This window comes from Gorilla gorilla, chromosome 8 (genome assembly GCF_029281585.2).
Source record: "Gorilla gorilla gorilla isolate KB3781 chromosome 8, NHGRI_mGorGor1-v2.1_pri, whole genome shotgun sequence".
NCBI classification, from domain to species: domain Eukaryota; kingdom Metazoa; phylum Chordata; class Mammalia; order Primates; family Hominidae; genus Gorilla; species Gorilla gorilla.
In genome coordinates this window covers 100,689,818-100,715,267 of record NC_073232.2, presented here as the reverse complement: position 1 = coordinate 100,715,267, position 25,450 = coordinate 100,689,818, and the positions used below count along the sequence as shown (strand labels likewise).

Sequence of the window (25,450 nt, the reverse complement as noted above, 5' to 3'; positions counted from 1 at the left end):
TACTTAAGGCTTCCGGAAGTTTGGGTTATGGATAAGCAAGGTTTGACTGTATATTTTTTCCCTTGAGAAATAGAGGACAGCTATTCCATGTTCAATATTGAAGCAAATGTTTTAGCAGCTTAATGTCCCTTGGCTACATAAAATTTAGTTCTGTTTATGTGTTTTGGGTGTACAGATCACTTTTTATTCAGATGGACTAGAGCACAAACTGGCATTGAGTTTTCTGGCAATGAAACGTCATAGCACTGGAACCTCACTGGGCTTTACAAAAATGCATTCAAAATATTTTAAAGTACTTCCACTTTATAACTGATGACAGAAGATGATAAATACATTGTGGTTATTTTGCTCCTGTTTTTTGAACTTTCAGTGCTGGGATTATTGGAGAAAACTACCCTGAGATAGCAGTGATTTGGGAACTAATACCTAATGGCTAAGTGGGTGTCCTCAGCCCTCACATCCTGCTTATCTATGGAAACTAAGTAACATGGGAATGATAGCTAGAAATCCACCCTTTTCAGAGGACCCAAGAGTCCATCTTTAAATGCTGTATGGCTGGGTATGCTGTGAGGATTCTCTTAACACAGAACAGCTCTGCCTTCCAAAACCCTAAAGACGTTTGATAAGGAAAAATAGCTAACAAGTTATGCCTTTCTCATAACCTTTGAAACCTACTTAAAAACTGAAACAGTGCAAGAATTTGCAGTTTAAAATGACCAGAGAAGTGGCAGAAAGCCAGAATTCTGTCAGAGACGGCTTAGAAAAGCTTAATGATTAACAAATGGGTCACTGCCTTCAGGCTCTGACCTTTAGAACTAACCAATTTTAGCCTTTTGGTTATGTTCCTTCAACTCGTTTTATATCAAGGAAAAAAAAAATACTCTCTAATGGCACAGTACCACCCATCCAAAAAAAAGGATTCTTAGCAGTCCAGTATTTGGTCAGTAGCTTTTCTGATAACATGGAGTTGGTCCTAAGCACAGGATTAACAACTGTTAAATTATATTTTTTGTTAGAGTTTAAGGAAGGCCCTAAGCACGACTGCATATCCTGCAGGTGAAATGTACGAAATTTCGGTTAACATGGTAACGGCTCTAAAAATACCTAGGCTACAGTTTAACCACAGAGTTTCCTCCTTAACGTAAAAAAGCCACCATCACGAGCTGTTAGAAAGTGCAACAAAAGCAATCTCTGTCGGACTTTGTGCAAGCAGGCTATTAAATCAGGCCTGGCAGTGACAATCTGCAGCCACTCTGCATCAAAGTAATAATTAAAGTTTTGCAAGCCCAAACAGCAATGCACAAACCACCTAAGAAATATGTTACATTGATAAGCCCTTTTCTTCTGCCTGTAACCTCTCTTCTCCCCTACCCCCAACCACCAGGTGGACTAAGCAGGGCGTGGCAGGGGCACCGTGACAAAGAGTCACCACACCATAACCACAGGGCCCCACCCAAAGGAAAACCTAGGGCAGGCTGCCACGGTTTTCCCAGCATGGTTTTCTATGCACCAGGCTCCCATAGAGTATGCACAGGAGGCTAAATCACTCACCTGGGGTTTCCCATCTGGGCTCTTTGCTTGGCAGAGACAGAGAGGGTGGGGTCAACCTTTTCCTTGATGCTTTTGCAGTTAGCAAGTTGGAAACACATTTGACTCTTTTGAATTCTGTGCCTTGGCTATTCAGGAGTCTGTCATGTCTGGGCTTACTAAATTCTACCATGTCTAGGCTTCCAGGTTTAATAAATAGAAATACCTGACATCCAGTTAAATTGGAATTTTGAATAAACAGTGAAGAATTTAGTGAGTGTAAGTATATCCCATGTAATGCTTGGGATACTTACACTACATACTTATATACTTATACTACAAATAATTTCATAGTTTACCTGAAATTCAAATTTGAATGGATGTACTTTCAGAGTCTTTTTATCCACCAACACCCAATTAACAAGTTGGTTGTTATTTGTTTGGGCTTTTTAACTTCATTTTGTTTTTATTTAGTTTTGCTTTGCCTTGCAAGCCTTGGGTCAGTGTAGAAAGGCTAATCCAAGGAAATGAGCTAGCATTTGCTGAGCTCATTCTTAAGTCAGGCTTCATCTTAGGTACTTTTGATGCATGGTCTTTTAAAATCCTCACATCATCCTGTATAATAGCCTACTTAAAATCCACATTTTATAGAGGAGGGTACCTCAGCTCAGAAAGGTTAAGTGATTTGACCAAGGTCACACAGCTAACAAGGAGGCAAAGCTAGGTGTAAGCCTAAGTATGACCCCAACTGGCTTTCTCAACTACTTAGTACATCTGCAATAGTCACATTTAAATGTAATAGTTAATTTTTGCCTGTTTATCAGACATTAGGTTCTTTTCCTTAACAAACGTCAACTCAATAGCATAGATTTCATAAGCGAAAAGCTCAAATTGACAGCTGAATTGGGAACTGTTCTCCATCAACTCCTGGTACATAATAAACTATCTTATTAATCTCTTTACTAAAAATGAACTTCCAGGCCATTTCTGACTACTCCACACTAGAGCCATAGTTGTTCTAAGTGCTTTCTATATAGTAATTAATCTAATGTTTAAATCAACCCTATAATATAGTCAGTACTGTAATTTTCAATTTATAGTGTAGAGAAATTGAAGTTCACAGCCTTTCGCAAGGTCATACACTGGTAAGGGAATTAACCATGATTTAATCTCATCTTCCTGGCTGCAAAGCCTAGGTTGTGTGGCTTTGAGGAATTACTTAATCTCTCTGAGCCTAAGTTTTTTCATGTGTAAAATGGGAATTATAACTACAGTACTATCTATATCATTGTTAACCATCTAAATAACGGTTAATTCATTTACCAGTGTTTGACCTTGAGAAAGTCTCTGAACTTAAACAGCTTTGCACATAGTAAGCACTCAACAAACATGAACTTATACAATTATTTTGAGAATTATCTTTAGTAGACACCTTTGACAATAAAGGGCATAAGAGAATAGTCTATGTCAGGGATTGGCAACATTTTTCTGTTAAGACCCAAAAAGTAAATATGTTAGACTTTTTAGGCCAAGAGTCAAAATCAAGGATATTATGTGGGCAATTACATGACAAGATAGAAAACAAATTTCTATAAATCTTTATTGACAAAAATGGAAAAATTGATAATAATAGTTAAGTATAATTTTCTATAATATAGTTCTACTGATGAGAAAAGTTGAATTCTTTTATTGTGGAAGAGTGATAACATTTCACTTAATTGGGGTTCAAAGTTAGTGTTTCCTATCATCAGAATCAATTGCCCATGCCCATCTGTTAATGCTGATTCATAATGAGGTTTTACATATTTTGTCTTTGAAAATATCTTTTCACACAAATAGATACTGTCAAATACTAATATCTGTTGATGAACATATGATTTTAATTTAGCACAATCATTACTTAAAAAGCACTTAAAGAATTCTATTAGATTCTTCTCTTGGTATTTGCCTTTTAGCATGTCATTATATTAATTACTTCCAATTGAAGGGTAGGTGGAAGCTCCTCAATTGCACAGTTAAATGGATTTTGAAATAAGGAAATTTCATTTGCACTTACATCAAAGTCCAAAAAAATCCACTGCTGGAATTGTAGTTTGAACTCAAAAAATATATCTGCTGCACGTTTGTGTGGAAATGGAGGTCTTGCTTCTTGTTTTAACTTTTGACAGCACAGGAAATGTAGAAAGCAGTTTGACATTACATGTGATTCAAACAACATTAGTTGTCACTGAAATGACTTTACCACAGTATAAATTTCACTTGTAAGTGCTGTTTTGCCTAATAATTTTAGGTTGAATTTTTAAAGAAACATTAACAGTCTGTAGGAAAGCTCATTTCCAAAACTATTCAGTATTCAATTATAGGTGATAGTGGTGCATCTCATTCATAAAAATTTCAATCTTGGCCCTGAGCTCAAACAAATCATAATGAAATGTTACTACTACTTAGCAATTGTTTCTGCCATGTGATAGAGAAGTAGAATATTCAGATTCTATTCTAACAAAACTTTACAGGACTAATGATGGTTAAGTCCGCAAAAGTAAATGAATATCACCATTGACACTACTGTTTCAATTACACATGATAGATTTAAATATTTTCCACAAAGCACCTGCTGATGAATAATTGAATGAGTCACTATAGGTTTAAGATGCCTTACATTTTGAAAAGCTATATGAATTTGTGCAATTAAACCCTTTTTCTGCTTAAAAATAAATGTTTTTACCACCGTCTATTGGAACACATCTTAGAAGATTCCCCTTCAGGTTGTGCAGAATTTGTGTTCTCTCAGTTTTTTTGGAAATGTTGTCACCTATAGTTTTACAATGCAGGCTATTCATTAGGCTAATTCTTTAATCACTGTAGACTCAGAATTGACTCCTCAAATAAATAATAACTGAGTGGTATCAGCTGTATCTGTCAACTCATCAAGATGCAAGGAAAACCACTCAAAATTATTTGCCTTGTCTTTTAATCAACAATTGCCATTGCTTCCAGTATTCTCAACCATTCAAGCAACTGTTCTCACCAAAAAGCTAATAGTCTTAAACAGGTTTGTTCTATCTGGATAATTTATTCAACTGCTATAATCAAACACAATTTAATTTATTCATCCTTAGTAAATAGCTTTCCTTGCTTGGGAAACAAATGAGCTACTCAGAAAATTATTTTTGATGCAGTGTTATTTGCACTTTTTATTTTTGTGAAAAAATTCTACTGTGATGATATATTCAATTTAATTTTTTATTTCTATGACTATTGGTTACTGGTGAGTTGAGAATAATGTGATGAGTGTTTAACCTAGAAATGCCTGTATATATTGTATTTTTTAGCATAGCCAAAGTGTCATGCACAATAAACACAATGCTTTGCCATCTAATTTGATAACAGTCATCTACACTCCACTGTACCTGTCATTTGAAGTCCACTTTTCTTTTACTGTTTTGAGATGATAGGTATGAAATGGCAATTTAAAAAATAAGATGTCACAGTACAACGTGGCATGTAAAACACAATCAAATGATAACTATGTCAGTATGATTTGTAGTGTATTCAGCAGCACTGCAAAGCAATAAAAGCAACATATACAGTCAATATGTCACAACTACTCTACTCTGCCATCGTAGTGGGAAAGTGATCATAGATAATAGATATATATGAATGAGCATGGCTGGTTCCAATAAAACTTTATTTATGGATACTGAAATTTGAACTTCAAATAATTTGTATGTACCAAAAATTGTTATTTTTGTATTTTTCAATCACTTAAAAATTTAAAGACCATTATATCAGCTGGGGGGATATAAAAAAACCAGACAGGGGTCAGATTTGGCCCATGGATGGTAGTTTACCAACCCCTGTTCTAGGTAACTAAGTATAAAGTAGATTTCAGAAAACATTGATAAAAATTTTTCTAAAATTTAGAAACTTTTAAGTGATATATAATTGTACTTTAAAACTGTTTCTGTTTGATATATCTTAATATTTGTTTAATCACAGAAACCTAGTGTAATCTATAATTCAAAGGGACGGTCATCTACAATTAGAAGGAAAATTCAAGGAGAATCAACTGAAAGCCTATTATCACCAATAAAAGAATTTTTTAAAAGCTGAATATAAAAAACAAAAAATACTTTTAATATGTACATATATAAATACACATACAAATATATACATAATTCAGTAGTTTTACTATACTTCAGCAATGGCCAATTTGAAAATATTGTATTTTTTAAAAACTATCCACAAGAATAACAAAAACAACAGACTACCTAGGAATAAGCCTAAAATAATTGTACATGAGTAGATGAAGAAAACTTCTAAAACTTTGCTAAAGGATCTACAAAATGACCTGGATATATGGGGAAATATACCATGTTAATATACAAGAAGACATAATAAATATGTCAGTTTTCTACACATTAATAATTTATTAAGTCAAAGCAAGGCTTTGACTTAAGTGCCAAGCAAGGCACTTGGCGAGTTTATTCTGAAATTTATCTGAAAGATGAAATTCTTAAAATCTGCAAAGATATTTCTGGGGGAAGAAAAATTATACTATGTGTTCTACCAGATATCAGAACATATCAAAAAGCTATATAAATTAAAATAAAATGGCACTTTTGTAGTAATGATCAAACAGTTTAATGGTTCAGAATAGACAGTCTAGAAATAGACATATATTTATTTAAGAATTTAGTTCATAAAGGAGGCATTTCAAATCAATGGAAAAAGAACGGATGATTTAAATAAATGGTACAGAGACAACTGACTATCCATCTAAAAAGAGTTAGATTTTCACTGTCCCATACTATGTAAAATAATAAATTCAAGATAGAGTCAGAGACTGATCTTATGATGAATAAGAAAAGGTATAAAAGTTCTAGAAGAAAGTATAGGATATTTTTATATTCTTCAAATGGGAAAGCCTTTTTCTAAAAAAGACACAAAACCGGCCGGGCACAGTGGCTCACGTCTGTAATCCCAGCACTTCGGGAGGCCGAGGCTGGCGGATCACGAGGTCAGGAGATCGAGACCATCCTGGCTAATACAGTGAAACCCCGTCTCTACTAAAAAATACAAAAAAAAAAAAAATTAGCTGGGCTTGGTGGCGGGCGCCTGTGGTCCCAGCTATTTGGGAGGCTGAGGCAGGAAAACAGCATGAACCCGGCAGGCAGAGCTTGCAGTGAGCGGAGATCATGCCACTGCACTCCAGCCTGGGTGACAGAGAGAGACTCTGTCTCAAAAAAAAAAAAAAAAAAAAGACACAAAACCCCAAGACTAAAAAATGAAAAGAATGAACGGATACATAAAACTCAAATTTCTCTATTACCTAGCAAGCAACTGGTTGAATACATTTGCAATATAGGTAACAAAAGTAGGATTAATATGCAGAAAATATGAGCAAGACAAATAACCCAAGAGTCAAACAGGCAAAATTTATGAATAGACAGTACACAGAAGAAATGCAAATGATCAATAAGCATGAAAAGATAATCAACCTCCTTCGTTGTTGCAATTTTTTATTGCAATGTGACAAGCCACTCCAAACTTTAGTGACATAAAACAATCATTATATTATGCCAAGAACTCTGTGGGTCAGAATTTTGGACAGGTTACAATGCAGATGTTTGTCTCTGTGCCTTGGTGTCTGGGGTCTCGGCTGGAAAGACTCAAAAGCTGGGAGGTGACTGGACAGCGGGGGGCTGATACCTGCAGGAGCCATCTTCACTCACAAGTCTGTTGGTTGATGCTGTTGTAAGCTGGAGCTGTCTGCCAGAAACCTATGAAGCCTCTGTAAATGTCCTGAGATTCTTCACAACATGATGGCTGGGTTCCAAGATTGAGTCAGAACCAGCCATAAGTTGTTATCATCTTTTATGACTTAGCTCAAAAGTCACTGAGTGTCAGTTCTGCCTTAACCACAGACCCTCTTAGTTTCAAGGGAAGGGGATATAGACCCTACCTCTTGATAGAAAAGTTGTCAAAGTCATATTTAAGAAGAGAATCAGGGATGGGAGATATTGTTGCAACCATTTTTGGAAAATATATCTGGCAAATTAGTTATCAGGAAAAGGCATATTAAATACCTAGAAACCACTTACCACGTATCAGACTGATAATTCTTCCCAGGTTCATTCATTCAGTGGGAAAAAGAGCCAGGGGAGTGATAGAAAAGAAAGATAAGAAAAAAAATCATTTGAAATTTTAGCACTATTTTTCCCTATTAAATAAAAAACACCTTGGTCTGGGGGGAATTTTTTTTGTTCAAAATATTATTAAAACTGGCCATTTTACTAGAATGTGAAAAAGTATTTATTTTGTACACTCTGCTTAAATAGCAATCCATTTTCACATTTAAGTAAACCAAAGCAAAGAAATCCCCTGTTATTAATTTAATTCACTCTTCAACATTAAAACATATATGGTCAAGTGCCACATAACAACATTCCAGTTAATGACACTAGTGGTCCTATAAGATTGTAATGGAGCTGAAAAATTCCTATGACCTCGTGATGTTGTAGCCATCATAATGCCAGAGCAAAATGCATTACTCATATGTTTGTGGTGATGCTGTTGTAAATAAACCTATTGCTTTGCCAGTCATACAAAAGTATAGCACATACAAGTATATACAGTACATAATACTTTATAGTGGTAGTAAATGACTATGTTACTGGTTTATGTATTTATCTATACTATTGTAGGGACCCAGGGAAAACTTCTCCTTCACCCTCTGAAGGTTTGATGGAAATCAACTGACAAAAAAGCAGATTAATAAAAGGCAAATACAAATTTATTTTATTATAATTTTACATGACTTGGGAGCCTTTAGAATGAAGACACAAGGATGAAGGAAACAGTCCATTTTTATACTTTGGTTCAACAAAGTATGTATAGCATGTGCAAATATGATTGGACAAAAAGGGTATGAGCTAATGCTAATAGACTGAGTGGGAAAACCCAGTAAGGCCTGTCTGTTTAGATTCTTCCTGGCCTTTCTGTGCAGCATTCCTTACTTCTGGGTAAGGGGCAGGAGCCTCTCTAGAATGGGGGGTCTTATGACCTACAGTCAAACAAGGTAGGTGAGATAATTTTTTATGGCCAATTTTTATACAGAAAGGCAGGGGTGAGGTGGGAGTTAAAGTAGTATTTTAAAGTTTTATTTTAAGTTAAAGTAATATTTTTAAGCTGGCTTTGGGGAAAAGGGTTCTGGTTTCTATGACGTGCCTTGGGAAGAAGGGATTCTAGTTTCAATGGCCAGCCTTAAGAGAGAATGAGTGGCCAGAAACAGGATGGCAAAAGATCAGGGAGAACCTTTTGCTTCTGAGGCCTTCCTTTTGAGGCATTGTTTTCTGAGCTCCAATACCATATTTTTTATCATTATTTTAGAGTGTACTTCTTTTCTTAGACTTATTTTTTTTTTAGTTAGCTGTAAAATGGCCTCAGGCAGTTCCTTCAGTAAGTATTCCTAAAGAAGACATTGTTATAGGAGATAACAGCTTCATGTGTGTTAATGCTCCTTGAAGACCTTCTAGTGGGACAGTACGGGGAGGTGGAAGACAGTGATATTGACGACCCTGACCCTGTGTATGCCTAAGCTAATCTGTGTGTTTGTGTCTTAGTTTTTAATGATAAAGCTTAAAAAGTAAAAAAAAAAATTAAAAATACAAATTTATAGAATAAGGATATAAGGAAAATATTTTCGTACAGCTATACAATGTGTGTTTTAAGCTAAGTGTTATTACAAAAGAGAAAGTTTAAAAAAATAATGTTTACAAAGTACAAATGTTAAGGAAGCTAAGATTAATTTATTATTGAAGAAAATTTGTTAAAATAAATTTAGAGTAGCCTATGTGTACAGTGTATATAAAGTCTACAGAAGATTACAGCAATGTCCTAGGCCTTCACATTCATTCAGCATTGACTCACTGACTCACCCACAGCAACTTTCAGTCCTGCAATCTCCATCTATGGTAAGTGTCCATACACATGTACCATTGTTTATCTTCTACACTGTATTTTTATTGTACCTTTTCTATGTGTAGATACACAAATACGTAACGTGTGTTACAGTCACCTGTAGTATTCAGTACAGTAACATCTGTACAGATTTGTAGCCTAGGAGCAATCCACTAGACCATATAGCCTAGGTATGTAGTAGGTTATACTATCTACATTTGTGTAAGTACTCTCTATGATATTCACATAATGCAAAATCACCTAATGATGAATTTCTCAGAACATATTCCCATTGTTTATGTTCTTCTGAACATAAATTTAATTGCATTTTTTCCCTGTAGCTTACAGTTGTCTTCTACTGGGAGTCAAATAAATACATTCAGAAGGTGAGAAGAAAATAACAATAAGGATGTGTGCGTGTGTGTGTGTGTGTATGTGGAGATAATGTGTGTGCATGCATGCGACACACACACACACACACACACACACACACACAGATGTGAAGAATACACCTTATCTTGTATTTGAGCTTTTCAAAGAATATTTCTGACTTATATGCAAGAAAGTAAGAAACTCAAGTGTAGCTAAACTTGTCTGATTTTAGGAAGCCATACAAATATTATTTCAAAGAGAATTTTCCCATATAAAATAATTCACTACGTTTAATGAATAATTTATAATAAATGGTTTGATATTTCTTATGAAGTTAAGTGTTACTCTTTTTTTTGTATCTTAAGTGCATAGTTTATATGGTAGTATTTTTAACAAGACTATTGAGACAGACTTCCTTTTCCAAAAATAAAATGTTTTATGTTCTTAGCCAAAACCATTTTGATATTTTTAAAATATTGTGAATGTGAATGTATGATTTTATATTGATTTACTTTACCCACAATATTTATATATTGTTCATTGTAGAGTTAACTACATGGTATGTAGGGGAAGATTTGCATATATTTCACACAGGCAGGTTGCTGTATATACTAATATGTGAGTGTAATCCCATTCTGATTTTGGTATACCTGCCACCATAGAAATAAAGCTGGCGATTCAGTGACTAGAAAAAGACAATGAAGAGTGCAAGCTTTTTCCAGCCATGCCCGAGTAATAGTTGGAGCTGCTTTCCCCACAACATTATCTTTTTGACACTTGCAAGAGAATAATATTCATTTGCAATTGCTAATGAAATACAAACACCAAGTTAGCAAATTAAAAAGTTAAATAATTTCTCAAAGCGACATTGACTCATCTATATTGCATACAAGAAATAAATATTTTATTTGCTTCATCATTCAATTCAGTTTCCCAATATGCATTATCTGAAATAGAGGTAAATTTTTCTATGAGGTGCCTATTCTTATTTTCTCCTTTTTTCACTAAAGGGATTCAGGAAATGCCACCCCAAAATATGACACATTGGTGTGTTTATTGCTTTGAACTGAGGACACTTGGGGAACAGTGGATGCCGGCAGAGACTTCCTCTGAGCTCCCTTTAGTCTTCCTAAAGACAGCCCCCAAAAGGAACTAAATTGTCATGAATCCCCTCCCTGGGAATCTTATCAACCAAGGAAGATTAACTTCGATCACAGGAGAGGAGACTGGAGGTGGACACCATGACCCCACAGATTAACACCTATTTTTCTGAGGGCTGCTCCCAGATGACTTGTATTACGTGAGAGACCTTATGTCTGCGTAAGACAACCATTTATTCACCATACATTGTCTCCCCTTATCCTCCCATCGCTTGTGTAGCCACCATCCCCTGGAAGTGCCAAGCCCCTACTCCTTTCTGTACCTCAGGATGCTATATAAACTTCAATCATCTGATCCTTCTTCCAATCCCATATTTTATGGGACTCCCATGCATACATGTTATTAAATATGGTTTTCTCCTATTAATCTGTTTTATGGCAATTTAATTTGTAGCCCAGCCAAAGAACCTAGCAGACTGAAGGGAAGCCATTTTTCCTTACCCTACTGCACCATCCTAAATCTTCGTGCAAAAGGAGAAACTAGCACAGTGAAATTGTTTCTAAATTAGAAACCAGAGTGTAAATCAGTTCTCACTGCAGGCAGCTCTCAGTTTATGAACTCTCTGTTGGTAATCTGATTGTTTGTTTCAAATTAGGAATGGGTGTTCCCATAGAAATAATGTTGTAATCTGCCATCTCAGGCTTGCCTGAAAAAGTTTATCATTGATACAATAGAAATACTACCATTTGCACAAATGAAAGAGCAATACAATTAAAACAAAGCAATGTTTCTATTTATATTGGACATTGGTTTTTAACAAAAAGCCAGATGATGAAGGAGATGGAGTCTTTTGTGAGATTCTGAAGGGGACTTCGGGGAACTCTTACTAGTTCATAGTCCTTTATGACATCTAATTTCATTTTAAAAGAATGTGGTTTTTCTTGTCCCTGCAACTCTAAGCATTAAAGCAATTTTTAATTTATTTTGGGGGTTTTTTGTTCTCTTTGAAGCTAGGGGTTGTTTTGTTCTGTTGTTGTGGTAGAAGTTGGTGTCTTGTTCATAAATGGAATAAAAGAGGAAGGGAAGAGAAGATAATTTGGTGACCTAGAAGAGATCTTGTGACAACAGGATAAGAAATTGAAGAGGAAGAGAGAAACAAGACTGGAAATTTTAAAAGGATATATATACTTTAAGAAGGCAACTGGCTTAGTAGTGAGCTGTTAACTGAAAACTTTGGGTAAGAATGAGAGCAAGTGGGGAGGAGGTCATTTGTGGTTATAGTAGGGAGTAGGAGGTAGCAAGAGTAAACCATCAGATGGACATCAAGCCAGAATAATTTGCTTGCTGCCTGAGCCAGGGGTAAGTGCCAAGGTTAGTTGCGTAGAAGCTTGGAAAAATAGTCTGCATGGATATTCATAACCTAGGGTGAAACCAGATATGTATGAAAAGATTTCAGCAGGTAACTCAATGATTGTATTCTAAATGTCCATGAAATCAGTGAGCCTAGCTCCATTTTAATGTCCCTGAGAAGACCCATGTATCACTCACAAGTGTGGGGAGAAAAGTTTGATCTTTGGAATTTGTTCTTTAAATAATGGAATGACGTCCCATATGCCATCTCATCATCGAGATCACGCCCTAGCAGATGTACACATTTCCCTGCAAACAAAGAGTAAACAGGTGTGTGAGGTGGATATGTTAGGGCAGGAAAGCAAAAGGAGGAATTTATGTTTTTGACTCTAAAAATGGGAAAACCATGAGTCTTGAATATGTCATAAGAAAGAAGTAAACCACCTGCTATGTTCTAGGCATAAGAAGAGGTGCTTTGGCTAATTGCATTAAATTATATACTAACTAATTAATAACAGACACCCGGTAAAAACAGATACCTTGTTAATAAGGAGAACTTTTGGATAACCTGGAAGTTATAGGTCAGAAGCAAACACCTTGAGGTTATGAAATATCATGTCTTTCCAGAGATGAGCCAGGACAACTTTTTCATTTTCTTTCTCTTTTGCTATCACAGCTGAATCTCCTTTTAACAATTGTAACTTCTTATACCAGTTAAGGCCATTTTATTGAACTCTTTTCCTGCAACAATAACAATAATTGTTGTTATTATTTTTTGCCCCTATTTTGTGTCAGCTATATATTAATATATAAAATTTCTAATTTTCTAATCTTCATAACAGCCCTTTAAGGTAGATCATACTTCTGCTTAACAGATGGGGCTAACTGAAGCTCAGTGATATAAGATTTGTACATCACATTATATTATTATACAGTTATTTATACATACACACACAGTCTTTTGCTGAGGGTCAGAAATGCAAGTGTTCAGTTAAAAATAACCTCCATCATCAAATTTTTCAGGTTCAGCATTTGCAGTGACGTAAATCTCAGGTAGGAAATAGGGGAAAATGATTGAAACCTATTTCAATCACCCATTTTCATATTATGGAAACAAAACAAAGATAATAATATGGAAACAAAGATAACCAAGAAAAATGAACAATATTTTACTAATGTGTGAACACCAGTACATTAATAAAATTAACTTTTAAAACATTGCAAAGAAATGGTAGGCTGATATGAAGATAAAAGCTAATTTGCAAAGAAATGGTAGGCTGATATGAAGATCAAAAATAATTGTGCTTTTCATCAAATTGAGATTTTTGTTAGTTATGAAAGCATAATTTTAAAATAAATAAAATGCTTGTAGGCTTCCACAAGATGAAGGCTGTTGCCTCTTACACTTTTTATTCCCAAGTTTAGTTTATTTGCTTTGGCTTTAGCTAAGCTTTGTGAAGAGTTGTTATCATGTAAACAGAAAAGAAGCTAGTGGATCTGCAAAGTACAAAATGAACATATTGTTTAGTGTCCTAGAGCTTATACCACCAGATTCTGATGTTTTGCTTCAATACCACAGATTTCAGGTGTTTGCAAACAGTGCTTTCTGATTTCCAAAACTATAAAACTTTTTAATTAGAATATTAATTCTCCAAGTCATTGCCTTGGTATAAAGTATCTCTAGCCATAAATGTAAAAATATATATCTGTATAAAAATATGAGGTGACATGTAATAAAGTTTTTATTGTTATGGATTTTAGAATGACTATATTGCTCATGAATGGCATGGCCATAAAGTAATTAGATGGATAGGCTGGGAAGAGTGGCTGTAAAATATGTATGATATTCTGTGACATTTTGTATAATAGCACACACAATGTTTTATTTTCATGTTCTTGCCCATCTGAAACTCAGCATTTTTCCCAACAAAAAGAATGATGGCATAATAGTCTAAAAAGTTTAGAATGCATGGAAATAAGGAAAGCATTTTCCAACCATATTATTGTGGTTTGCAGACTTAGTGTATGTGTTCTGTAAAGAAAACAAGAAAGCCAAATACGTTTAGATTTTGAAATCCAAAGAGAAGATTCCCAAGGATAAAACTGATAATAACTAGAGTGAAATTATTTTATGTGTCAGTCCAAAATTAATTCTAGACTCTGCTAAGTGGTTGAGAGATTTTTTATAGTGATTAGCATAGTGCTGGATGCATAGTAGGCCTACAATAATGTTGCTTGAGTTAACTAATCTTTCTTGCTTTAAGAAAACAGTTTCTGCATTTAAAAATGTTCATTTTTTTCTAATCCCATGCTTAGAACATGTTGCTATAGAAACGATTGAATGTCATTTCGGTTTCACAGGACCTCCGGATAAAGAGAAGAGTGGGTAGTTTGTAAAGCAGCAGACTTCATATGATTGGGAGAAAGTCATAAGATTTTATGAAAAACCAGCTACAGTCACATCTACAGAGCTAAATAGTCTTTTACAATGGCTGCTGGGACAGAGTGGCAAAAGGCAGTAAAGCAGGGACTAGAGAGAAAACCCTTTTTTCCTTGACAGATTGTTCTTTATGATTAAAAAGATAGGGAATCAGCAGGGATTAGAAAACGCTCCCTGATTGCCAGGGGGAGAGGGGAGGGGACCTGATTAATCACAAATACTGGTAACACACTAACAGTTTGAGCCTTTACAATACTGCAAAGGCCTTTTGGCATGACATCTGCCCCCAGTATGGCAGGATCACCTGTTTAATCATGGAAGCTGAAGAACTTGCTTCTAAAAAAATGCCTTGTTTATTTTTATCCTATGGGAACAAAAGTCATGATCTATTAAGTATTATTGTATTTTAGAAACTTCAAGTGTCTTTATGTTCTTTTCTTTCCTTTTAAATGCCACTTAATGCATTGATTGTTAGGGTCCCACACAATTTGGGAAGCATTAAGATAACTTTCTCTTGCTAGATATGAACTTTATTGTCCTATAACACCAATGCTTTCCTTCTGACAACTTCCAAAAAAAGCCAGCTATGCATAACTAGGCAGAATTTACCTGTTAGACGGTGTATTCAAGTCATGATTTGTATTCAGGTCATGATTAGCATTCTCCATAAACACGAGTGTAAAAACAGCTTAATCCTAAATGTTTACCAAAAAATAATCTCTAGTGAGCAGAAGGCAATACAGAGAAAGCCACTTCTTTGGTGCCCTTTATTTTTATACGATTGTGAGATAGGATTAAGATTAAGAAATATAATGCTAGAGTAATGATCCAAAATTTGGTTTTCATTAATTTCCAGAGACAAATCTTTGAACATTCAGCCTTCTAAAGTAGAAAGATAACCAAAGAATTCCACAATATATGTTAATTTTTCAAAAATTATTGCCCAAAATACTTTTGACATTCTTAATACTCCATAAAGTTTTGTTTTGTTTTGTTTTTATTCTCTACGCTGAAAAGTGAAGTGTAGCCGTGCACTTTACTAGACAAAGACCTGTCTTTGATTTAGTATCGTCCTGATATGCTTGAATATTAGGATGCCACCTCTAAAGGCTTTTTTAAAACGTTTCTAAAGTGTGATATACACATAGACACCCCTGAAAGCTTTTAAAATCAAGTACGGTCATGTTGGATTTTTGCAATACACTTGTCATGTGCTAGGTATTGTGTTAAACACTTACTATTATCTTGTTTAATTTTTTTAACAATCTTTAAGGCAGGCAGTATTATTACTCTTATTTTACAGGAAAACAGATGCTTAGAGGGATTAAGTAGCTCGTCCAATGTCACACAGATAAATGTCAGAAACAGAATTCAAACCCAAATTTTTCTGACTCCAGAGATGCTTCTCAGGATGAAAGAAATATTTCTTCAGGGAAATCCCACATAGATATAACTGCTGAAGTCTGTCACCAATAAACTCTAGATTTATTGCTTGCCAAGACTATTTCTAAAACTGTGCTTCTAGCCTTAATGACTTCTATACCTATAGAGTCCAAGTTAACATTCAATTTATTCCAGGTGAAGTGAAACAAGACTGATTCCGTGCTTATATAGGAAAGGAGTGACTCATGAGTGGTAAAATTTCAAACTCTCCTGGTCTGCTAGGAGAACTGTTTATGGAAAACGGGACTTTCAGCACTATTTCTACAGCCACTTTGAGTCAAGAGGAACCAGCTATTCTGGCTAAGATACTATTGTGCTTGTGTACCCACAAAGCGCACAAAGCTAGATGATCTAATGTAAGGAGTTGAATTCGTGCACAACATTTCTTGACATTCTTGGAATTCACCATAAAAAATAAAGGTCATAACTAAATCAAGAGCTGTTTCCTTGATCAGAACTTAGTTATAATACAAATTGGCTTCCTAACTTCAGCTGTCCCTGAGCTAAAATGCTTTATATATGGTGGTAAATCAGGAAATTAGCGATCTTCTCTAATTAGCTGTAAACAACAAAACTTCTGGTGGGAGCTTAAAGGCTTTGAGCACCAAGTATCAATGTGAGCAGCATTTAACAATAACTATAATATTGGTAATAAATACCTTGATACACTTTTAAAAAGTGTTGTTTATTTTACTATTAACATTAAAATCTTCATAATCATGCCCTCAAAGTCAGTATAATGTGAAGAGAAATGCATCTGAAAGCAGTACCTTATTTACTTATGAAAAAATAGACCTTTATAAATTGCAAAATATTCTTACCATACTCCTGGGCCCATGGATTTGGTTTTAAGAGGTTGATCTCTACTACTGCCTAAGAGTGTAATGTTTCAACTTGGCTTCAGAGTGCTTTCCTAGAAGAAGCTAGATGAAAATATAGTTAAATATTGTTTCAGTCAGGGTCCCAGCAAGAAATAGATGGTATATGTGAAAGAGTTTTATGTAAAGAATTTAAGGGGCTGGGCACACTGGCTCACACCTGTAATCCCAACACTTTGGGAGGCCAAGGCGGGTGGATCATTTGAGGTCAGGAGTTCAAAACCAGCCTGGCCAACATGGTGAAATCCTGTCTCTGCTAAAAATACACACCCGCAAAATTAGCCAGGTGTGTGGCATGCGCCTGTAATCCCAGTTACTTGGGAGGATGAGGCAGGAGAATAGCTTGAACCCAGGAGGCGGAGGTTGCAGTGAGCAAAGATTGCACCTCTGCACTCCATCCTAGGCAACAGAGTGAGATTCTGTCTCCAAAAAAAGAATTTAAGGAAGGGGTATTTACAAAACAGTGGGCACGGTTAAGGCAGCCAGCCAGGGATGTTGTGGCACCTAGGAACTAGTAACAGCAGGAAGCTGTTACTACTCCTAGGCCTAAATGGGTGAGGGAAGAAAAGGTTACCAATCAATGCCCCATGAGAGTTGGAACAAGGGGAAAAGAGCCACCTGAAAGGAACTTTAGCTGTAAAGGAGCTCACCATTGCCAACACCTGGCAAAGCAGGAAGGAACAGGAGGAATCAATATCCCAGCCTCTGTCTCCTACCTGAAAATCCCCTGCCTATGTCACCAATTGACCAAAACCTTCCAGAAACCAGAACTCTAGGGAATTCAGCCCATAAAGGGGCCAGTCTCCCTGGGCACAGATCAAAGCAGAGAAAGGCAAGGAATGGACATGGGAGAGCAAGAATAACCAGCATAAATAGACTTCTTGTCTCTGTTCAAAGAAAGAAGAGTCATGAGGAGGGAGGAAAGAAACTGATTATCCATGTAAATATTATAATATATGCAATACTAAAAAGTAAACAGGAAAAATTTTATAACATACAATAAATTTAGAATGCCTATATCACCCATTAATAGAAATCAATTTAATAACATGAAGAATATAATAGACCAGTTAGCAAAATGACATGAACAGATTGTTTGCAAAAGAGAAAATATATATGGGCTTTTAGTCATATGAAGAATGTTTAGTCTTACTATATTAGAACCAAAGCGAGATCTATTTTTCCTAGCAAGTAACAAAAATTACTTAATATAAACAAGGAATACAGTGAAATGGGTCTTTTGTATACCACTAATAGAAATTATAAATTGGTATCGTGTTTCTGAAAATCTATTTAACAGTAATTCCACTTTCAATATCTATCTTAAGGAAATAATTAGAAACATAGATAAAAATCTGCACAAAGATGTGCATAATAGTGTTAATTATAAAGGAAAAAAGGAAACAAATGTTCAACATTAATGAAACGATTAACCAAATTATGCAACATACATTTCATCAAATATTATAGAGCCATTAAAATATTTACAATGAGGGCTTTTGGTCTTATGGTAAGCAGAAATTCGGTACGCAAAATTATATGTACGATGTGATCACAACCATGTTTAGAGAAAAAACATAATACTAAAGGAAAAATATCAAAATGTTACTTATCAGGATAATGAAAATATGGTGATATTTTTACCTTTTCCCTCTTTATATCCTTGCCTACTTGCCAAATTTTCTGAAATGAGGATATATTCATTAATATTTATTGAATGCCATTGTTGCACTAGTCACTGTCCTGGGACCTGGACATACAAAGCTCATGAAGCACAGTCTTTGCCTCAAGTTGCTTACAATCTAGTGTCTTATTTTTATATTGTAATTTCCAAAATAATAGGATAATAAAGCTATCATTTATTAAATTAGGGTGGATGAGGGGAAGTAGCATTCGATATATTTGGTCTCTTTCCCTCACACCACCTTTCAAAGCCAATAGGAATCCTGGCTGCCTATTACTTTAAAATATATCCAAAATCTCATGAAATGTAAACTAATAAAGTTTTCAGGAAAAAAAAAAATAAGAAAACATCTTTATGATCTTGAAGTAGGCTATTGGCAAAAACATCTTAAGCAGGACACAGAAGTGTTAACTATAAATGAAAAAAAATAAGTTAGGCTATATTAAAATTAAAACTCTATTCATCAAATCATACTATTAAGAGGGTTAAAAGGCAGGCCACTTAGGAAGGAAGTTTTAAGTAAATTCATATTTAAGATTCATATCCACAATATATAAAGAACTCCTATATCGCAATAAGAAAAAGACAGACAGCCCAAAAGAAAAATGGGCAAAGATTTGAACAGGCAGTGACAAAAGCATATATGAATGACAAACATGCAAGGATTTTCAAATATTAGTCACCATGGAATACAAATTAAAACCACAATGTAATAGTATCTCTACATCCCAGATTAAAAAGACAGATAGTAGCCAATTCTGGCAACAATGTGGAGCAACTCAGCTTTCATACACACCTGGTGGAAGTACAAACTGGTACAATCACTTCAGAAAACCATTTGGCAGTATTTACTAAAGCTGAATTACGTGCGCTCCATGATTCCGGAATTCCAGTACTAGAGAATCACATACATATGTTCTTCACATTAAATATGTAATAACCAAAATCTACAAACAATCCCAATGTTCATCAACAGTGGAATGGATAAGTAACTTGTAGTATATACGTATAAGCAATACTGTCCCACAATGAGAATTAATTAACTACAACTACATCTAACAACATTTATATAACAAACATAATATTGAGTGAAAGAAGCCAGACACAAAAAATATATACCATATCATTCTGTTTATGTAAAGTTCAAAAACAGCTAAAGTAATCTATGATGCTGGAATTGATTACTGATTACCTGCAGCAGGAAGAGAGTGCCTGGAAAAGGAGCAGAAAGTAGCTTCTGGGGTTCTGGTAATGCTCTGTTTCTTGATCTGACTGCCGGTTTTACAGATGTGTTCACTTTATGAAAATTCATCAAGGCATAATTTTCTCTATGTATGTTAAACCTCTATTAAAATTTACATTATATATATTATATATTTATGTGTACATATATTGTGTGCATGTATGTGAAATGACAACATTTCAACAAATGAAGTTTTAATGAGTTAGTTGACTTTTATTAGCAATTCATGAACCAGACAGCATCCAGTCTATAAAATAGACAAGAGCCCCACTGGCCATGAAGTCATGGCCTGTGAATTGGTTTAATAGAGAGCTCCACTGGCCATGAGTTGGTTCTTGTAAGACAACTTGAGCGGGAACAAGGAAACAGCTAGTGCAAAAGGTAAATTGGTTAACATCAGGTTACTAAAGGTTACTCTCCTTGTATGGATTAAAAGTAGAGGGGACTTGGTTATTATGCCCACTCAGCTCAGGTTGACTGGGCCCTTTTAATTGGCTGCTGTTGTGGATTTCCTTTTTTTTTTTTTTTTTTTTTTTTTCAGAAAACTTACTTTCTCCCCTAATCTCTCAGGTCAGACCTTGCAAGTAAACAGCTTAGGTTTTGGTTTGGTGATCAGGAACATTAGCATGAGTCACTCCAGTTTAGGTTGGTCTATTGGGACCTAGTGCAAGATCTTAGCCCAAATCAATAGCCTCTCATAATTTTTATTTAAGAGTATATACACATATTCACACACACACACACACACATACAAACACACACACGCCTATATATTTCATCCAAACTGTAGCCACTTCTGGCTTCCTCTACTGTTCTCTCTAATCTAAGACTTCTGCAATAGCTGCTTGCCCCAGTTCCACTCTTGCACCCCTGTATCTTCACCAGTAGCCAGAATGAGAATTTTAAGACAGAAGGCATGCCATGTCTGTCCTTGGCTCATAACGAGTAGTAGCTTCCTGTGTAAATCCAAGTAAAATCCTCAGAGGTAACACATATCCCTGACAGTCTATATAAAATAGCCTCACTCAAACCTGTTATGTATCCCTTTACCTGCTTTATTTTTCCTTATAGTTCTTATCACCAACTGACATACCATTTACTTGATTATTTATTTATAATGGCCTTTCTGCCACGAGTATGTAGGCTACAGGAGAGCAGGGACTTTATCTTTCTGCTTTACAGCCTTCACATCTAAAAAAGTGCATGGCATAATGGATGGATGGATGGATGAATAGATTGCTTTGATTGTCACCAAAAAATGTAGAAAATAGGCAGAATATGTATTATTAGCCTTCTTTTATAGGTTTGGAAACTAAGAGAATAAAATTATGTGAGGAAACAAAGAAAATGAAATTACTTACTCAGTGTTATTCAGGAGTACAGCCAGGTCTTCTGTTCCTCTCTCTCACCCTCCTCTTCTCTCTCTTTTTCTCCCTCTGCTCTTCACCTCCCACAAACCCACTCATGCACACAAAGACACTGGCACAAGGAGGATGAAATAAGAACAATTTTCCTCATTAATGAAAGTATGCATGTGAACTACTCTGTTCACTATAATTTTTAGCCATTTTACTCATAGTCATAAAATATATTTTATATTATGTATGTGTAAGATATGTTATATATAATATATAACATATCCTACATATATGTACGTGTGTGTGTGTGTGTGTGTGTGTGTGTGTGTTTGTGTGTTATATAATCCTATTGGCTGAGAATTAAATGAGGATGACAGCCAGGTAAAGATTTATTATATTGGAATTGGGCCTTTTTATCTAAGCCTTGATTTGTGGTCATTTGTTCTATTTGAAAACATGATAAGAAAGAATCTATTGTTTTGCTTGCCAAAATATGTGGGACCTAGGGCTGGTTTCTTTAGTATTTTGCGCTAGAAACTTTTTTAAACAAAGTAAGACTCTTTTTTAAGATCTTGCCCACCTTGCAAGAATAAAAAACTTTTAAGACTCTGAAGACAAAGTTTTTGTCAGTGAATGTCCAGAAATTGAGATTGTTTCAGTCAGAAGTCTCACCTCCCTGTTCTCGGAATGAATTGTAGAGCCCCTGGAATAGACAAGGGTGTGTAAGGTTAATTGCTGTTTCTATATAGATATCAATTACCTTTTCAAAGGGCTACCTAGTGGGATTTACCACTTGGCACTTTGTCTAAAAGCTAGCAAAAAGTGGGGTGGGGAGAGGACCAATTTGGTTGTCAACCTATTGATCCTTCAGCTTTGGTAAAAAAAAAAATAAAAGTTTTAGGCCCTTTCAGTTACTAAGTAGCTAACTACACAGTTTTGTTTTGTTTTTTTTTTATTTAAAAAATGGGAAACAGTGATTATGTGCTCAGCTGCTAGCATTAATATGTTTCACCTCCTCCCTCTTAGAAAACAGTAACTATAATATCAAGCTATAACTTTAAAAGCAGATTAAATTAAAAAATGAAGTTCCAAATTCATTGAGTGTAATGAGGCCAATGTCAGATCATTCGTTCATCAAGTAGTTACAGCTTTTAATAAGGCAGAAAATTATGGTTAAAGGGAAATATGGCTTTTACTTATGAATACAAAATAGCCATTAATGTCACAGGAGAAAGCAATGTCAAAGTTTATTCTGAAACTCAGACTTGCAGATGAGCAGAGGAAAGTATAGGGTAGTAAGAATATATGTGTAACTCTAATATGGGAGCTCTACCTTCATCCTGACCACGCAACCTGGAAGCTTTGTAACCTAAAGCAGGTTAGTTAACCAATCTGAATCTCTCCTTCCTGGGGATGTAAAATGAGGATGGCTTTTGTGAAGACTAAATGAGGTCATGGTTCTAAAAATGTTTTGTAGCTGAAATAATGTATAGGATTATTACTGTGCTATAATAATTTATTGAATCCCTTTCCTGCCTCTCTCTACCTCCTAAAGCCACTTCTGTAAGATTTAACTAAAGTTTCCCCCTCATCCTTGAGGTTCACTTATTCCTACTGTTGTAGATTAGGATATTTTACCGCAATTAAATGAGAATTTCTCATATGTTCCATGTCTGAATGAGCCTTCCTAAGGCAGAACAGAACTATGACCTTCTCTGAAACCTAAACTATTAATGTTGTACATACATAAACAAGCAGCTCCCTGAGACCTTAAAGATAGGGGTATTGGAGATAGAAAGTAAAAAGTAGAAGAAATGTCTTCTTTCCCCACCTCAAGATGGAACATTGTCCCATTTTCCTAAGTATTTTTTCTTGTCCCATTTTTCTAAATATTTTTTCTATCTATAGTAGAAAAAGTTACTATTTAATGAACACTTATTATATGCCAAGTACTGTGCTATGCATTATTTCATATAATCCTCACAACAGACTAATGCATTCTGTACTATTATTGCCAGTATAGACAAGAGAACTATAATCAGAGCAATTAAGTAGTTTGACCAGTGTCACATATCTGGTAAGTGGAGAGTCAGGATTTGAACCTAAACCTGCTCAATTCCTTTTCCAGGCTTTTCCTATTATTTACCTCCTACGTTTCAACTTCTTTTGTGAAGAAGTTGACACAGACATTATTTCTTTGCATGTCTGTGTTTGCCTTTCTATCCCTTTAAAGTTTCATCTTTGGTGTGCTTGTAATGAGTAGGGTAGGGACCTATAAACAAAGATGACTAAGGTGTGGTCCCTCTGCTTAAGGAGAGGGACTTAATTATTGGCATCTTTCTGCCCATAATCCACTGGCAGAAAGATGACAGGCAAACAAATCACTCTATGACATGGAACAATTTGTGTGCATGTGTGTATGTGTGTGTGTGTGTGTAGCAGTTTTTGTTTGTGTTCTGCAACTTTTAAGTTCAGGTGTACATGTGCAGGATGCTCAGGTTTGTTACATAGGTAATCATGTGCCATGGTGGTTTGCTGCACAGATCATCCCATCCCCTAGGTATTAAGCCCAGCATCCATTAGCTCTTCATCCTGATGCTGTCCCTCCCCAATGCCCCATCCCCAACAGACCCCAGTGTGTGTTATTCCCCCCTTGTATCCATGGAACAATTTAAGAGGTCATAACAGATGGAGCATCAGCCTCCTCATCTGTAACTTGGAAATAATACTCTACCTTTTAAAACTGTTGTTATGATAGAGTGAAATGCTTATGTCAAGTATATAGCAAATACCCTAACTTGTAGTAAGGGGTCAGTGTATGGAATCTATAATGTGGCCAGACAGTCCAAGGACTGGGATGCCAGACTAGAAAAGCAATTTGGAGCCAGATTTTGAGAACCTTGAACGCCTTTCCAAAGAATGTGGACCTTCAGCTTGATAAAAACAATTTGCCAAAGTTAATAATTATTCCAAAAAGAAATTAGAGCTGGTGCTATTTTACATTACCTTTCAAAATTCATTGTAAGTGAGATGGAGTTGGTGGAAACTGTTGTAACTGGTTTAAAGGAATTTTATATTTGATGTGCTAAAAGGAAAGATGATATTTTTAAGTTTGATGCCTCTTATTTTTTCTTCCACAGTAATTAGTGAATGCCAAAGGCAGCAACTGGAGGCTGTGAGCTACTCCTCTCGATATGCTCTGGGCCTCTTTTATGAAGCTGGCACGAAGATTGATGTCCCTTGGGCTGGGCAGTACATCACCAGTAATCCCTGCATACGCTTCGTCTCCATTGATAATAAGAAGCGCAATATAGGTCAGTACCCCCATTATTTCCCTTAAATACAGCAACAATGGTGGGTGTAGATCATGAAAAATGCTGTTTAATTGAGTGTTGCCATTCTGAACAGAGCAAGCATTTAACTCGAAGCCACAGGGGATAAAATTTAACGTCACATTTGGCCAGTAATAAAATACACAGTGAAACCAGCAAAGTTTTTCAGAATTTCATTCACCACATGGTTTATATTACTGAGTTCATGAAAATAGTGTCAGAAGGTTTAAGATTTCAAAATGGCCCAAGTTCTATTGCTTTAATATGGATGCATCTATATGCAAATGTATCTCTCATTTGTTTCTTGGTGAAGTTTATTTTTGTTTGTTTGGTTTGGGTATTTTTTTTTAATTTGATAAGTGTTGCTCTTCCACTCCCTCAGCTAGAAATTAAAGGAGAATTTTACTATGTTATGAAAATCCTTCATTTCAATATAATTTTATTGTTTATTTACATTTTATCTGGGGAAAAATGGTAAATTTACTTTATAAACAATGTAACGGGTAAAATGTTTTATGAGAGCTTTACTAGAATGTGGTGAATCTACACTCCACCCTTTTTGTTGAAGATAGTTATAAAAATTAGATTTGAATTGTAAGAAAAACATAACTGATTCCTTTTAGGCAAAAAGGTGAAAGTGTATTCTCATTTGTAGGACTGCAGTGATCCCTGAGAATGCTGCTTTTTGTGGAATAACCGTTAAGGATGTAAAATGACTAAAACTCTTGAATTGTCCTGTCAATCTGTTACAGTGTTTTAT

General features: G+C 35.3%; 1 protein-coding gene across 6 annotated transcripts in view; it reads left to right on the top strand.

Moving 5' to 3' along the window:
- The window catches only part of RNLS (renalase, FAD dependent amine oxidase), a 307,703-nt gene that overhangs the window by 193,899 nt on the left and 88,354 nt on the right, over positions 1-25,450 (top strand). For all 6 annotated transcript variants that reach the window (XM_063710295.1, XM_004049741.5, XM_063710294.1 and 3 more), the window contains one exon: positions 24,499-24,672. In XM_063710295.1, the coding sequence (XP_063566365.1) occupies positions 24,499-24,672 (174 nt within the window). The remainder of the gene's footprint in view (positions 1-24,498; positions 24,673-25,450) is intronic.